General features: G+C 38.6%; 1 protein-coding gene across 2 annotated transcripts in view; it reads right to left on the bottom strand.

The window, feature by feature from the left end:
• mtor (mechanistic target of rapamycin kinase) overlaps positions 1–17,499 on the bottom strand; it is a 367,086-nt gene that overhangs the window by 138,750 nt on the left and 210,837 nt on the right. For both annotated transcript variants that reach the window (XM_043675589.1, XM_043675588.1), the window contains one exon: positions 14,437–14,576. In XM_043675589.1, the coding sequence (XP_043531524.1) occupies positions 14,437–14,576 (140 nt within the window). The remainder of the gene's footprint in view (positions 1–14,436; positions 14,577–17,499) is intronic.

Consider the following 17,499-nt stretch of genomic DNA (forward strand, 5'->3'; position numbering starts at 1 on the left):
CTAGGAAAAATAGATTACCTGCAGTGGTATCTCATTGCCTGGTGCATGTGTGCTTAAAGGAAACAAGTGACTGAAGATCTTCCTCAAAAATCCTCTGCCTGTAAGCAGCTATTATCCCTCAAGGTTCTAGCTCACCAGCCATCATAACTACTTACATTTATACTGTGCTTTTAACAGAATAGAACTTGCCAAAGCACTTCACGGGTGCACTATAAGATCAAATATGATGCAAAACAACATAAGGAGATACCAAAGGATTAATATTAAAAATGGGTTTTATGGAGTGTCTTCAAGGAGAAAAACAAGGAAGCTAGGGAGAAAGATAGGGAAGAGTCGAGAAAGGTGGCAAGGGAGAGCTAAGCATCATCAGCATACGTGTGAAAACTACAATTGTGTCTTCAGATAATGTCATCAAAATGCATATTTGAAATGGGAAAAGTTGCAGGATAGACCCTTGAAGGACACTGGACGTAATGGTACAGCAGCTGGAAAAGAAGCCATTGCAAGTGAATCTCTGGCAATGATTAGATAATTAAGTATGTAACTAGGTGAGTATAGTTCCAGCCAGCTGGAGAACAATGATGACATTGGAAGATGATAGTGTGAATTGACCCTGTTATTCTATTATAATATCCCAGTATGTTACTTGAGGCATACGTAACAGTGATAGGAAAAGGAATAAATAGTGTAGATATTTTGAACAAAATCTGTAAAGCAGCCTGTGTTTCACAGAAATTTAGCTTGGAACCTGTCCATTAGAAACATGGGCCAGAGTCCAAGTTGGTGCTTATAGCCAGGCTTCAGAGGATACTCTAACCAGATATAAAAAGATCCATTATTAAATAGCGGAAACTACATTTGTTTCCCCTCCTCCAAATAAGTTTCTGTGGGACCACATATTTAAGATGGAAACCTCTTGGGTGTTCTCCCTAATCATCTACAAACAGTTAAGACAAGTCATACACAAGTGTACAATTTCAAATTCAATCCCATATACAGATCAATTTAAAATAATATGTCAATATCATCCTTGTTGCAGGGAAAACCATCTTTTTCAGTCTTCCATGAAGCTACAGAATGTCAAATTCTGCTAATACATCACAGCAACAAAGTACGAATAACTTACATTCTGCTAAGAAGAATCAAAAGAGCAAAGTGACTAAACATCTCGGTGCTAATCAGATTTATTTGCAGGCCACCTACACGGGTCTGCCTAAAACGCTCATGTACAAATTCTCCTTTGTATCAAGGTACAAAGAGTACTTTCTGTGCAAATAATTGCTGGAATTCTTCTGTGCGTCAGGATCACGAAGCATAGTAGCTTAACATACTGTTCATCTGAAGACCTAGGTTTTAGTCTAGATCTATGTGATGGAATTAAACTTTCTTCTTCTGGAACTACACAGGTCGTACATAAAAAATCTTACACAGTTTTAGTTCAGTTTCAATGAGAGCAAGTCCTGAGTGTTAATTGTCCATAACTGATCACAACTTTCAGTACCATTCAAAAAAGGCAGGAAGGTGGGAAATACCATCATTCAAACACGTTCAACTTGCATGCAAATAATATGCACAACCTTGGCAGAGTAGTTCTCAAGCCTCTGTGCTAGAAATTTATGGTTTCAAGTCCAGAAACCTAGCACAAGAATCCTAATGACACCTCAGAATATTACCGAGAGCCACGTGAGACTTGCTGTCTTTACAGTAAGATGAATGATATTAAATCGAAGGTCTGGATTAGAGTGGTGCTGGAAAAGCACAGCAGGTTAGGCAGCATCCGAGGAGCAGGAAAATCAATGTTTCGAGCATCACTCTTATCTTGACTCTAATCTCCAACATCTGCAGTACCCACTTTCACTTAGTTAAATTGAAGGCCTGTCTGCTCTCATCAGTGGATGTAAAATACCCTGTGCCATCATGTGACAAAGGAGCAGGGGACTGGCCAATATTTATTTTTCAATCAATAACCTAACACAGATTATCGCGTCATTACTACATTATATTTGAGGAAGCTTGTTGTGTGCAAGTTAGCTGCCATATTTTCTGCTTTATAATCATGTCTACACGTCAAAAATATTTAATTGACTGTAAAGTGCTTTGAGATACCCAGTGGTCATGAAAGTGCTATCCTAGAAATATATTAGAAGTCAGCTTTCTTTCAGAGTCAGTTGTTCTGTTTCTGACCATGCTATTTGATATAGGGATACTGCCAATATTGGGTAAAAAAGGCAAAGTACATGGATTTTCCAGCATAGGCATTCCCCTCAAAAATGCAACCATGATTATATACATAAAACTTTGCTTATTTGCTATTTAGAAAAATGTTTTGTTTTAAATAGTTTGACAATGCTTTTGAGAGAAAAGATGGGTTTATTTTAATTTCTAAAAAAAGGTGCAAGAGGCCCCATGATGAAAGACACCTAGCAAGTCTGCAGTTGTTACGCTTTCTAACAAACTGAGTTAGGTTAGTTAAAGAAAGTCTTCCAAGCTGGAAAGGCCAGTTTTGAATCTTCTGATAAACAGCAGAAATCCTACTACAGATTCAGCTGCAAAACTCTCTCTTGGCTGGAATAATGTAAGAATCTGGTAAAGACTCTCATCTAAACTGAAGTGTGATTTGAAGATTTAATTGATTCAACACTGTTCAGCATTGCTATCTCAGCAATAGGTGGTTGACTGGACATTTTTAATCCTTCGAATTTGGACTCTAGGCCCCACCAGAGTGGTTTTCCAGGTGTCCTTTTTTAAAAGAAATGCTCATGTCATCCCTGCAGTGTTGTGTTGTTCTGTCGTGTCTTGTACGAGTGTGTGTTTGGGTTAAAAGGGATATCATATAATTTTAAGTGGTAGCTTAGTTGTTAGCCAGTTTTCCTACTTGTTTGAAGGTTTTTTTAAAATTAAAAGCTGTTTTTGCATTATTGAAGAAACCCAGTAAAAGTTGCTTGGTTTTAAATAATACTGATAAATATAAACAAATTAATTAGTTCAGTGTTAAGATAAAACATTTACATTTTTGGTATGGCTCATGGAGTAGTACGAATTGATATGCAGCACACCTCGCTCTCAGAGTTATAAAATCCTTACAAACATTAAGTTAAAACTCTTTAAAAAAAAAACATTTTAGAGCTTACTCAAGATTTCTCTCCCCTTCGAACATGCTGGAGATACGGGGGTCTCCAATTTACAAATGTCTGACTTGTAAGTGTCCGTACACACAAATGTGATCCCACACAGGGAAGTAATTTTAAATATCTGACATACAAACATTTCCTGTACTTATGGAAAGCTACTTTATATTTTTTTGCATTGTGTTTTGAACTGTATACATGATTTGTGACCCAAGGACTGCCTATATTTTTAATCAACCTGCTCAGACATGTTAATGGCACACCTATGGAGTAGGTGGGATTTGAATCCAGTGTTCTAACCTAGAGGCAAGGATTAACATTGTGCCACAAGGCCACAAAACCCTGTGGAAGTTTATTTTGATATGGGTATACGTGGCTGATCTTAAATCAAAATCATCCCCATGCTATCCCTCTACAAATCCTACAATTTTCAATAAATGCATAAAATACCCTTATTGAAACTCCCTACTCCATTTTAACTTGACTTATTTCTCCATTAATCCCATGAGAGAGGGAACAATCTAATTCTAGGTCTATGGCATCATCATAATTAAGGCCATTAGATCCTTTGATCAGATAGACTGATATTGTGCTAAATATTTGTTCAACTTCTCTAGCCCATGTCCCTCCAGCAAAGACTAAAATTGAACTACTTTGTGAGTCAGCATTCACTGAAGTCTGTGTTAAGAAAATTGCTAGCTTTCACTATTATACCCAAGTCCTTAATCCCTGTCGCAGATCATGGCAAGTCAGACTCTTATAGTTGCACACAGCTTTTCTGTTTGCATCCACAAACATAAATGAATTCCTTCAGTTTAGCTCCACAGCTACAGAAAAATACATGGAAAAAAGTTATAAACTGCATCATTACAGAAAATATCAACTGCACTGCAATGTACTTTACTATTTGAAGTTATATAAAGTTTCATCACATCAATGTTCTCGTTAAATATGGAACATAATTGGCAAACAATGCACAAGATTAAATGATAATCATATGCAAAGTGTTTGGTACTTTATATCAATACATTTATCCAATAAAATTATTACACATTAACAGCAGTTTCATAAAATCTGTCTTTGTTTGATCAAACATCCTTTGTATTTATCAATGAGTCAAAAAAGTGGAGCACAAATGTTTGAAACAACTTGGCAGCTATTGACACAGCACAGAAATACAAGAGATTAAAAGATGCAAGAGACAGAAACCGTGATTATTGTAGTCACTTTAACTACTTTAAAGTTGGTCTATAGAAACTGTAATTGGTAGGGAACAAATAGTTTCTTTCAAACTATGAAGAAACCAAATGAAGTGCCATAGCCAAAATTCGTTACATCACCAAGTTCAAGAAAGGAAATGGTTAAGAGAAAATAATGATTAGGTGACGCCAATGCTACTTTTAGAAGATGATATATTGTTGGAGGAAGGGACTGTAGGGAGGCAAGGATACTGCTATTTTGAGGAACTGGGAAGGAATGAGTTGGAACAGTTGAAAGTGCATCATGATTTCAAGTCAGCAACTACACAAGTGAATCAAGGACATATAAAGCAGTGTTCTTCCAACTTGGAAATAGAACTCAAAGAAATTATAACAAAGCTGTATTAGAAAAATAGATAGGTTAGCAATCATATTTGAAATTGTAAATATTTTTAAAGTGTCCAGTCAACTGTTAGATTGTTGGTTATGCCAAATATAAAAATAAAGGAAAGATAGTTTAAGTACATTGACATTTCAAAAATCAAAAATATGCAAGATAGTAAATGTTTTAGCAAAGATACACATCAGGACAGAAAAACGTGCTTCTTTCAAAAAAAAATCAGCATTAGAGAAAGATTGATATAAACAAAGTGGATCACTTTGCATTCAAACTACACAACTATATTTATAGTTTATATAAAGTTCTGCCTTCAAAACTAATACTGTGCAGGATTCTGCTACACTGAATAAATTCAATGCTAATCAAGATAATCTAACTCAGAATTCTGGATGTAATTGACCTCACAACCTTTGTCCTGCTGAAAAAACAGAAACATCTTATGGTGGGCACAACCATGACTTGTGCTTTAAGAGTTAATGACTATCTTCTGGATCACAGCCAGTCCAAATAAGACCTTTCTGAACTCAAGTCATTGAAGTCCTAAAAGGGTCAGCCCATAAGATTTCAAATCAAGGACAGCTGCAATTTCATGGAATTTTGATCAATGACACTATTATGCAACTTTTAAAAAGAGTCTAATGCAAAAAATATGAGCTCTGTAAGCGCCTGCATAAACAGACAAGACACTAGGTTATACAAAAGAGCTAGTCTATCACAACGCTGTGAAATCAACCGCGTATTCATTTAGATTATCTGACATGTCACCACGTATTTGGCCCCTTGTGTATTTGTATCTCAACAGCTTTACAAACCAGCACATGTGTATCAGATATATTACAAAATGCAGCCTTCTGAAAATGTGTGAGCAAGTATCACGTAAGCTCTCACTTGCATAACAGCTTAGATTGGTGAACAAGCCTGGTATTGCCATGAAAGCTTGGTCATGAGGCATTACCACATTAGAAGGAAAGTTGACAGAGATTCATGTTAAGTTTCCTAAATAATGACACAGTGTTAAAATGCTACACAAAATACCCATTACCAGATTGTCTATAACAAGCATTTAGAAAAATACTTGAAACGACAGAGCTTACACAACCTTATCAACCAAATACTGGGAAGTGGGATTAGAGTAAATCATCATTGACGTTCGCTCGCAGATGAGGATGACTCTCTTCCACTCACAGGGTGAATCTGTAGGTGGTTGTACAGATTGACGCAACTTCCATAGGTTCTGCTACGTTTGGTGTTTTTGTCTGGCTTCTGCTTTCTTCACGACTGAACAGAGCTCTTCAAGATCCACTGTGCTCACCCACAGGGAAGGGGGCTAGAAAAGATACCCTCACAATAATCTGCTCAGTCACCAACCTGGCCAGAAAATATCATCCAGCAGGCCCATCTATTCATGGTCAGAAAACCAAAGTCAAACTCAATCTCAAAACCTGGAATGTACAAGCTCTCATGGACAAGTAAAACAATCATCCAGAACAAAGAATAGTCCTCATTACTTCAACACTGGTATTGCTGCCCTGCAGAAGACTTGAAGATCAGGTGAAAGGTAGCTGATGGAAGAAGGTGTTGGTAACAAGGCAACAAGGAAAGTGGTGGTTGCACTTTCTTCTGGAGAGGAAAGCCTGAGGAGCAACCCAGGATGCATGGATTGGGTTCACCACCAAGAACAAACTTATCAACAATTGCCTCATGACTCTCCATCTACAACATGCCACGAACTAGCAGGCAACGGCTGCTAGTGCTTATGTTGCAACCCTTGATGCCACACTGCATGTCACACTCACCAACATCCTCAAAGAAAATAAGATTACTCTCCTTACAGGCTTCAACACCAGGGTTGGAAAAGACTCTGGAAAGGAACCATCAGAAAGGAAAAAGTAGGGAATTACAATGTGCCAATGGGATACTCCTGCTCACCAAATGTGTGGAACACTAGCTGTCATCAACAACGCCCTGTTCCACCAAAAAGACAAGTGTATGACTTTTTAAGAGACATTCACAATCAAAGCACTGGCTCATAATCAACTATGTTATCATTTGATCCCGAGACCATAAGGATGACTGCTGGACAGACCACGGCTCATCCACTCCTCAATATTCATCAAATGCCACCAGAAACAGCTGAAGACAAAGAAATTGTTCAGAAAAAAAGCTCAACCTTCAGCAATTTCAAGAGCTAAGTTGACTAGCACACTTCCAACAAAATCTTCTGCAAAATCTCCAAACAGTTCATTTTAATGGAGTGGAGGAAATCTGGAATTAGCTGATGACAGCCATTATTTCATGCTGTGAAGAAACCATTGGCTACAAGACAAGGAAATACCATGACTGATTCAACAACAATGACTATATCGTCCAAGACCTCATTGACAAGAACAGTCACCATGCCTGGCAGAACAACATCATCAGCAAGACAAAGAAGAAAACTGATTAAACAGCAAAGGTGGAATTACAAAGAACAACTTGAGAAATCTAGAATCAAAGGGTGCATTGAGAAAGCAAAGGAACTGCAACTCCTGGCCAACAAGCATGACAAATGAGATTTCTTTAGTGCCATCAAAGCAATATATGGATCGAACACTCTTAGCCTCAAACCAGTGCAGAGTAAGGATGGCACCGTTTTGAGAGACAGAGAAAACATCAGCCTCTAGAGAAGAGAACACCTCAAAGACCTCCCAAACCACAGTACAACTGTCCATGAGGACAAATTTGAATATATTTCCAACTACCCAAAGACAATCTTGGACTCCCATTTGGTGTGGCAGAAGTTGCAGCCTCCATTAGGTGAAAAATAGAGGAGCTGCAGGAGTAAATGGGATTCCAGCAGATATCTTCAAACTTGCAAGAGCAGAACTTATCTATCACCACCATTGACCGTTCCTGAAAATCTGGGACAAAAAAAGAATTCTCTGCTAATTTCAAGGAGGCTGCCATTGCCACTGTATTCAAAAAAGGAGACAAAGTAGACTGTGAGAACTACAGAGGAATTTTCCTACTCTCCAGTGCCAGGTATATCATCCCCCAAATCCTCACTAGGTGCCTTCTTTTAGTCTAAAAGAAATGCTACCCGAAAGCCAGGGTAGATTTCAAACAGTGGAACTAGGGACATGATTTTCACTGCGTGGCAAATTCAAGAGAAATGCCAGGAACAACACAAACCATTCTACATGGACTTAAATTGATTTGACCAAGGCTGTTGACTCAATCAGGAAGTGCTACTGAAGATCCTATCAAAGGCCAGCTGTCCAATGACATTCATCAACATTCTCTGCGTCCTCTACGACAAGATGTCAGCCACGGTCCATACCAATAATATTATGACATCATCCTTCAAGTCAAGACAGGGGTTAAGCAGGGACGTGTCAGCGTCCCCTCACTTTTTTCCATCTTGTCAAGAACAAGCTTCCCAGTGGTGTGGACATTATTCTCTCTCTCCCGTGGACACTTTTCAACCTCAAATGGTTGAAATTCAAGAACAAAACAACATTGACCTCGTATGTGGAACTTCAGTGCACAAATAACAATGTCATTGTTGCTCTCTCAGAAAAAATCTTAAAGCATCACTTAACACCTTTGTGTAAACATTCGAAGAATTGGTCTCAGCCTCAATGTCAAGACTCAAAACCTCCACCAAATCATTCCAGGTCAAGTTCCAATCCATTTCTCTGTTAAGGTCAACAGAGAAAAAACTCCTCCTAAATGTGGAACACTTCCCTCATCTGGGAAGCCCTCTCTCTTCTGAGGCTTGCTTCAATGCAAAGATTTAACATTATATCCAATCTCTGAGCACCACCTTTGATACCTAAGGATGAGTGTCTTCAACATCCATGGTGGTACCAAGATCTTTGTGTATATGGAAATTGTCCTTCTGACTCTGCTGTATGACTCCAGAACTTGAAGTACATATAGATGCCACCTCAAGACTCTTGAGAACTACCATCTGGATGAACAGGTACACTAACATCAGCAGCTAACAGCACCAACATAGAGGCCATGACCGGTTAAAACTAATTCCACTGGGCTGGTCATATACTTAGGATGCCAGAGTTCTGACGACTAAAGCCAATGTTCTTCATCCAATTCAAGAAAGGCACTTGGACAAGAGGACGACGGAAGTATACAAACACTCTCTGAAGGCTTTTATTAAGAAATGAAACAGAGCTGTCAACGCACAGGAAATCCTCATTCAGAAGTGATTGACTTGAAGACAACTCCTGTATGAAGGGACGCAATTCTTTGAAACATATGGTGGCAACAAGTAGCACTGGTCAGGAACCAGAGAAAGAAATGCCAACAATCTCAAGGTCAAGGAGCAATTTCACCATCTGGAAACATCAACCAAATGTGTGGTCAGTGATACAGCTCTAGGATCAGGCTCATCAGCCACACAAGGACCCAGAGAGTCCATGACCAGTGACATGGATTCAAATCCCACCATCGCAGATAGTGACATCTGAGTTCAATAAAATCTGGAATAGGTGGCGGTTTAATGGGAACCACTGTCAAAACCCATCTGGTTTGCTCATGCTCTTTAGAGGAAATCTGCCATCCTTACCTAGTCTGACCTACTTGAAATAAAATACCTTTGCTCACGTACTCAAACACTCTTGCAATGGAGTTCTACTCAGGGCCTACTTGTGAATCAATTCTCAATCCATGTCAGTATATTACCACACTCACATACATTGATTTACACATGAACAATATCCTTCTAAATGACTCCCAACACTAATCTCTTAATTTAGACTTTATCAAAGATTTCTGAAAAATTCAAATACACCTTATCCAATAGCTCTCCCTCATCTATTCTAGGGGTTACATCCCCAAACTGTCGTAGGTTTGAATTCAAAACTTCTCTTTCAAATGATTCTATACAGTTCTGTTGAGATCTCCTTCTGTGCCAGAATAAGTTAGTGATTCTGTGACCACGGAGCATCATGAGGGAAGCAAAGAAGGTTTTAAGAGATTCAAGATATAAAGTTAGTGAATTCAGCAGAGGAAATTCAATTGAATAATTCTTTTTAAATTATAAAAAAGGTTTGTTTAAATAAACTAAAACGGGCCAGGAAATGAATTCTAAAACAGTAGACCATGGAATTTTGAGAGTTTATTTAGTAAGATTTCAAATAAAATTAACGGATTACAAAAGGGATCATTTGGAAGGATATTGTTACTTACAGACTAATATCTACTCAAAAGTTCAAGGTCGTATTTGAATAATTTTCTTGGTCCATCAGAATAACTTATTAATATGGTGCTTAAAGGTTGATGCAGGCGATGTTGTCCAATTGAACTTCAGTAAGCTATTTGACAACAACTGGTATAATAGACTGATTCACAAAGCATGTGCCCAATGAAGAGATGGCAAAGTATTAACCTGTTTTGATTACTGAAGATACAGAGAGAAGTGATTTCTGTCAAGGATAAAAATTGCTCTCAGCAAATCTCATAGCATCAGTATTTGGAGTTCTGTTATTGACCATTTTTATTACTGGGGGTAAAGAGCAAAATATTGTCCAAGTTGTTACAAGTTTTTCAATGACACCAATTTACGTACATTGGTCAGTGATTCTAATTATAAGATTCCAAATGCATTCAAAGTTTGGGAGAAGATTTGTAGCTCGGGTGCTCATTGTTGTGGTTCTGTTCGCCAAGCTGGGAATTTGTGTTGCAGACGTTTTGTCCCCTGTCTAGGGGACATCGTCAGTATTTGGGAGCCTCCTGTGAAGCACTTCTTTGATGTTCACAGTGCTTCACAGGAGGCTCCCAAACACTGAGGATGCCACCTAGACAGGGGATGAAACGTCTGCAACACAAATTCCCAGCTTGGCGAACAGAACCACAACAATTCTAAATGCATCTGAATGGACTAGGGGATGGGCAGAGAAACAGCAGATAGAATTTTACATTAATAGGCATTAAAATTATAGAATTATATATTATTTCTAGGTATTAGATATCATACAAGAATCTAAATTCTTACTTTAATTATAGAGTTATAGAGACGTACAGCATGGAAACAGACCCTTCAGTACAATTGCAACATTTAAGAGGCATCTGGATGGGTATATGAATAGGAAGGGTTTGGAGGGATATGGACTGGGTGCTGGCAGGTGGGACTAGATTGGGTTGGGATATCTGGTCGGGATGGGCTGGTTGGACCTTATTGAGTTCTTTGAGAAAGTGACCAAACAGGTGGATGAGGGTAAAGTATTGATGTGGTGTATATGGATTTCAGTAAGGTGTTTGATAAAATTCCCCATGTTAGGCTATTGGACAAAATACGGAGGCATAGGGTTGAGGGTAATTTAGTGGTTTGCATCAGAAATTGGCTAGCTGAAAGAAGATCAGATATTGGCTAGTTGTAAGGTGACAGATGATGGTGGTTAATTGGAAATGTTCATCCTGGAGTTCAGTTACTAGTGGTATACTGTAAGGATCAGTTTGGGGGCCACTGCTGTTTGTCATATATATAAATGACTTAGATGAGGGCATAAAAGGATGGATTAGTAAATTTGTGGATGACACAAAGATTGGAGGTGCCGTCGATAGTATCGACGGCTACTGCAGGCTGCAGCGCGCCATAGGCAGGATGCAGAGCTGGGCTGAGAAATGGCAAATGGAGTTCAAACTAGATAAATGCGAAGTGATGCATTTTTGAAGGTCGAACTCTAATGCTAAATATAGGATCAAAGACAGGATTCTTGGCAGTGGGGAGGAACAGAGGGATCTTGGTGTGCAAGTACATAGATTCCTCAAATTTGCCACCAAGTGGATAGGGTTGTTAAGAAAGCATATGGTGTTTTGGCTTTCATTGACAGGGGGATCGAGTTTAAGAGCCGTGACGTTTTGATACAGCTCTACACTTGGAATATTGTGTCCTGTTCTGGTCGCCCTACTATAGGGGAGATAAGGAGGCTCTGGAGAGGGTGCAAAGAAGGTTTACCAGAATGCTGCCTAGACTGGAGGGCTTGCCTTATGAAGAGAGGTTGAATAAGCTTGGACGTTTCTCTCTGAAGAGGAGGAGGAAGAGAGGTGACCTGATCGAGGTGTGCAAGATAATGATAGGAATGGATAGAGTCAATAGCCAGAAACGTTTCCCCAGGGCAGGATTTACTGATATGAGGGGACATAGTTTTAAAATATAAGGGGGAAGGTATAGAGGGGACGTCAGAAGAAGGTTCTTTACGCAGAGAGTTGTGAATGCATGGAATGCGTTACCAGCTGTGGTGATGGAAGCAGAGTCATTAGGGAAATTTAAGCAACAGCTGGACATACACATGGATAGCAGTGAGTTGAGGGGTGTGTAGGTTAAGTTATTTTATTTTACATTAGGATTAACCCTCGGCACAACATCGTGGGCCAAAGGACCTGTTCTGAGCTGTACTTTTCTATGTTCTAAGAACTATCTCAAGAGCCATATTATCTGGCCAAACTAAAGTTGGAAAGTATCATATGTCAGGACATTTTTTTCCAGTTTTTCTACAAAGGATTTGGAAAAAAGAAAAGTGAACTTAAATTTAGTCTAGATGTTTAAAGATTATCCTTTATGCTGCTGCCTCAGGGACTGGAAATAATAAACAATGGTTTGCCCCTGAAACTAATAAGCACCTCATTCTGATTACTCTGAAAGTCTTTGATAGTTCATTATCAAACACTGACTCAACAATAAAGTAGAACATCAGATATTGCATCGTATTCTAACTTTCATGATACATGAGGTAAAGATGGCAAGGAAAGATAGGCATGACAAAAATCAAGTTACAGACTTGCTGTATTAAGTGAAGCAAGGCAGAACGACATTCATACCCAACAGGAGAAGTAGCATGGAAACAGACAGTGCTAGATGGTCTCACAACCAACAGATCAGATATAAACTCTACAATCCTACCAAATTTAGTCATGAATGATGGTGGACAATTAAATAATCAACAGGAGAAGGTTCCTTAAATATGGCCCTCCTTCAGGATGGGACCATTCGCCATAGCAGATTCGCCACCGCCGATTAGCCACTGCCCTTTCACCGCCAAGGACGCTTAGCCACCGCCCATTGGCCACTGAAGATGATTCGCCACCGCAAGTATTTGTAACTCATTTTTATACATAAACCAATAAAATGATATTTATTTTACCTTTTTTTTAAAATCAATATCTAGTATGTAGCTGTATAAATAAAGGGGACTGAGAAGTATGAAAGAACAGGCGGGAGGGAAAACAATCAGTACATATATATATTTCTGGTGGCAAATAGTCTCCAGAGGTCCAACGACCCCAGTGGAGAAACGCTGGTGGCGAACCGGCAGTGGCTAATCATCGGCGGCGAATCTGCCGTGGCGAATCGTCACCAACCCCTATCCTCAGGTGTTGAGAAAGCCCAGCTGTAAAGGCAGCTGTCCCCGGCAACATTCTGGCAATAATACTTAAAACTCATGATCCAGAACTAGCTGCACCCATACAGCTACAATGGCCACCTATCCGTCAATGTGAAAAATTGTCTAGGTATGTTCGGTCCATAAAATACAGGCCAAATCCAGCCTGGGCAATTACCACCTCACTCTCTCTTGATGATCAGCAAAATGATGAAAGGAATCATAACAGTATGAAGAAGCTGCACTTGCACAGGAATTACCTACTCTCTGCTGTTCAATTGGTTTTTTTTCATGGTCATGGCTTCTGACCTCATCACAGCCTTGGTACAAACACAGAAAAAAATAACTGAACTCCAGAGATGAGATGGGAGAGCCTGCCCTTGACGTCAAGGTAGCACTTGACTCTGTATAGCATTGAGGAACCTAGCAAAACTGGAATCAATGGAAATAGGGGGAAACATCTTCACTAGTTGCAGTCATATCTAGCACAAAGAAATATGGTTATGGTTACTGGGGTCAATCAGCTCAGTCTCAAAACATCAGTGCAAGAGTTCTTCACTGCAGGATCCTAGATTCAAGCATCCTCCGCTGTTTCAATGACCTTCCCTTTATCATGCTGTTAGACATAGGGATACTCACTGATGACTATACAATGTTTTACACCATTTACCACTGTCAGATACTGAAGCAGCCTAAGTTCATATTCAGCAAGATCTGGGTATCATTCGGAATTGGAATGATAGTGACAACTACGTTTTGCAGAACATTCAGAGAAGGTAAAGCAATCATCTTCAGCTTAGGCTTCTTTAGAATTTTGTCTGTTGCGTATTAATATGATTGACTACTTTACACATGATAGAATGAGAATTATCAGGGTCTAATCTCAAGCATATTAATAAAAGACTACTCTTGACATGTTCTTCTTTCTATCGATCTGTTACACATCTCTCCCAATTTTCTCATTTCACTTCAATTTTCTGGAAAGAAGAAAGGTCACTCTAGTAATTTAAAAATGAGATAAAACTAATGAAAAATGATGATTCTTTGATGGAAGAAGTTCAGATACAAGGTGGCAAAAGTTGAAAATTATCAAGTTAAGGCTTACAAGAGAAGTCAGGTGGAACTTATTTCAAGGTCAACTGTTTTATGAAACAAATTAACAAGAAAGGACACTTAGGTCGGCAGCATATTTACATACAAAAATAATCAACTCGGTGGAATGATTAAAAAAAAAGATGGCATTAATGAAAAGGTATTAATGAAAAAGGGATTACAGTTTTGGATGTATTAAGCTTCCCAGTCTCAAGAATTCTTAGGGTGAAACTCACCATTCACCAAGCGCTTCCAAACAGCGCATTCTTCCAAGGACGAGCTCCGGATCATCCTTGTTCATGTCCATCTTCTTGTCATACGCAACCAAGGCATCTTCCCATTCATGAAGCTTCTCATACCATGTTGCTTGGATCTCCTATAAAACATGCCCCAGAATTTACAGGGTAAGACAGACTGTAGCATGCAGTGCATAGTTTACAATTGATTATCCTTGAAAACATTTGTCTGTTAGTATTTTCACACGGTCAGTCATAACTTTGGCATTGACTTAGAAAGGGCAAATAATATAACCGGGTACAAAGAGTACAAGCCTCATTAGGGATAGATTTGATTGTCTCAAGGATTTTAATGATTGTAAAATCACAAACTTATTCCAAATATCAGATGTGTTCATATATTAAGGATGACAATTATATTGCTGCATATTGCTAATAGATCACTAAAGCCTAAAGACAACAAAGCAAATTTGAAATAATTAAGTCTCTAATCATGAAGTACACATGAAATGTATTAACATTTTCAACTCCAGGATTAAAAAAGTGAAACTAGGATGTTTGCAAAAATATTTTAAATGTTGAATTTTCACTTTTTTAAACCATATATATTACTGCATTCTGCTGCACACAGTTTCAACAGATTCAAAACTGAATTCATAAAAGGTAAAATATCACCAAATCTAACAACAATCATTAGTCTTCGACTGCCCACCATATTTCCATCATGTTCTGTTTACAGGCTATCTAAACAAGTCTCTCTGTTTCCAGCACATGCAGATAAAAAATAGTGTGTTAGGACCCACATTTCATAAACGTCAAATTATTAAAAAAAATTGAATAAAACAAAGTGCTATGTATGCTGGAGATCTGAAACAAAACCAGAAATTGACAGAAAAACTCAGCAGATTCTGGCAGCATCCGTGGGGAGAAAGCAGAGTTAATGTTTCGAGTACTGTGACTCTTTGGAGTTATCTGACTCAAAACATAAACTCTGCTTTCACCCCACAGATGCTGCCAGACTTGAATTTTACCAGAGATTTCTGTTTTAGTACAAAAACATTTGAAAATTTTTACACAGCATCCTAATTGTTTTTTAGTTTAGCTGAACTTCTTCCAACTGAGAGAACATGGATTTGTATACGCAGTCTTTCCCAATACCGGGGCTAATAAGGTCATGTGTTAGCAAATCCGATGATAGCACACATACAAAGACTGACTGACCAATTTTGTTTCGAATTCAGAAGAGGATATTTAATCATTCAATGCATTCCAATCGGCACAACAGTGACCATTTGCCAACCTAAAAGTGACTATACTTCAAATGTGATTCTTTAGCTGTAAAGTGCTTTGGGACATTCTAAGCACATAATAAGTGCTATAAACATGCAATTTTTTTTCAAGCGTCTTCACTGAATGTTGTGCAATTGTATGAACTGAGTCAGAGTGAATTGCACAGGCTCAACAAATACAAACCTTGCCGAATAAAAGTGATTTCTATTTCTTGACAGTATTAACTTAGTTAGTTTACTTAAGTGATGCTTTTTATGGCACGTAACCACACTTCTTTAGGATTAGACAATTAAAGTTGCAGTTTCTGGAAATAACAAATATTGAGATGACTGCAGAGGTATAAACATAACAATTCCTCCACAGTTTTCTTAATAGCACAGCTGCTAAGCAGATTGTTAACAGACTCTTATCTGTGGGTTTCACATTAATACAACACTGGTAAACTAGCAGTGTATAACACATAATTAGTGTAATAAAAAAGGACAGCAATGAGGAAATACCATTCAGCCATTCAAGACCACTAGTTATTTAATAACTGACACAAAATTAAAAGAAACATTGGAATCATGCAGTTTCTCATTGAATATGCAAACGCATCCAAGAGCTATTGCATTAACCTACATATTAGGACACAAGACAATTTAACTATACAGCATGGCAGAAGTAGCTTTTGGTGATAGGTCATTTTAATTTACTAATCTGCCAAAGCAGAACTTTTGAGCAGAATCTTGTTATGCTTGACAAAGTGGCCCTGGAGGTGGGAAGACAACTCAATTGGACAGGACGGTAACATAACTGAATCCCTCTGCCTTCACATCCTGCCCTTGAGTTCTAGGCAGGAAGGTCCATTTTTGAAGTTTCTGCCTGACTTCCAAATGAGAACCTTCAGTGGTCAATTAACTCAGTGTCAGATCAAGTCTGGACTGATGTTTGCTGAAACCTATCCTACTGTCCTCTCATCTGTGATCAGAAATAAGAGAAACTATTCACCAAAAAAATATTTATTATATACCTTAATCCTTGCAATCTTTGATGTGGAAGTGCTGGTGAACAACTTCAGAAGCCACATGACACCAGGTTATAGTCCAACAGGTTTATTTGAAATCACAAGCTTTTGGAGTATTGCTCCTTCATCAGATGAAGTGAAGAAAAGCGCACAGGTTATATGCAGAGATCAACAGGTAGAGAAATTAAAACATCGTACGAATGGTGTGAGTGGAATGTCAACAGGCTGAATAACAAGGCTTTGCAGGTGATCAAGTGTCAGATGGTGTGAGTAAAGTGCCAACAGCTGAATAGCAAGTGAAGGGGTGACCCATAATCTGATTAATTGAGGCAGAGAGATAATTACAAAACAAAATTAAAAATAAGGTGGTGCTGGAGACAAACCAAATGACTGAAATAACACGATAGTATAAGAGTTGCATGCTGAGGGTCTAACCAAAGGAAGTAGTAATCAAAAACTGTACAAACTGATTAAGGTGGAGAAATCATAACAAGATATCAAGGTGACAGTGTCAAAACAGGACACTAAGGAAGATTTCACAAATACAGAACAGTGTGGTGGGGTTATGTGCAGTTTGACATGAATCCAAGATCACGGTTGAAGTTATCTTCATGGGTATGAAACTTGGCTCTCAGTTTCTGCTTGTCGATTCTCCATTATGTATCTCCAAGGTTGCCTTGGAGGAAGTTTACCCAAAGATCAGAGGCCGAATGTCCATGACCACTTAAGTGTTCCCTGATTGGGAGGGAACATTCCTGTTTGGCAAT

This window comes from Chiloscyllium plagiosum, chromosome 34 (assembly GCF_004010195.1).
Source record: "Chiloscyllium plagiosum isolate BGI_BamShark_2017 chromosome 34, ASM401019v2, whole genome shotgun sequence".
Lineage (NCBI taxonomy): Eukaryota > Metazoa > Chordata > Chondrichthyes > Orectolobiformes > Hemiscylliidae > Chiloscyllium > Chiloscyllium plagiosum.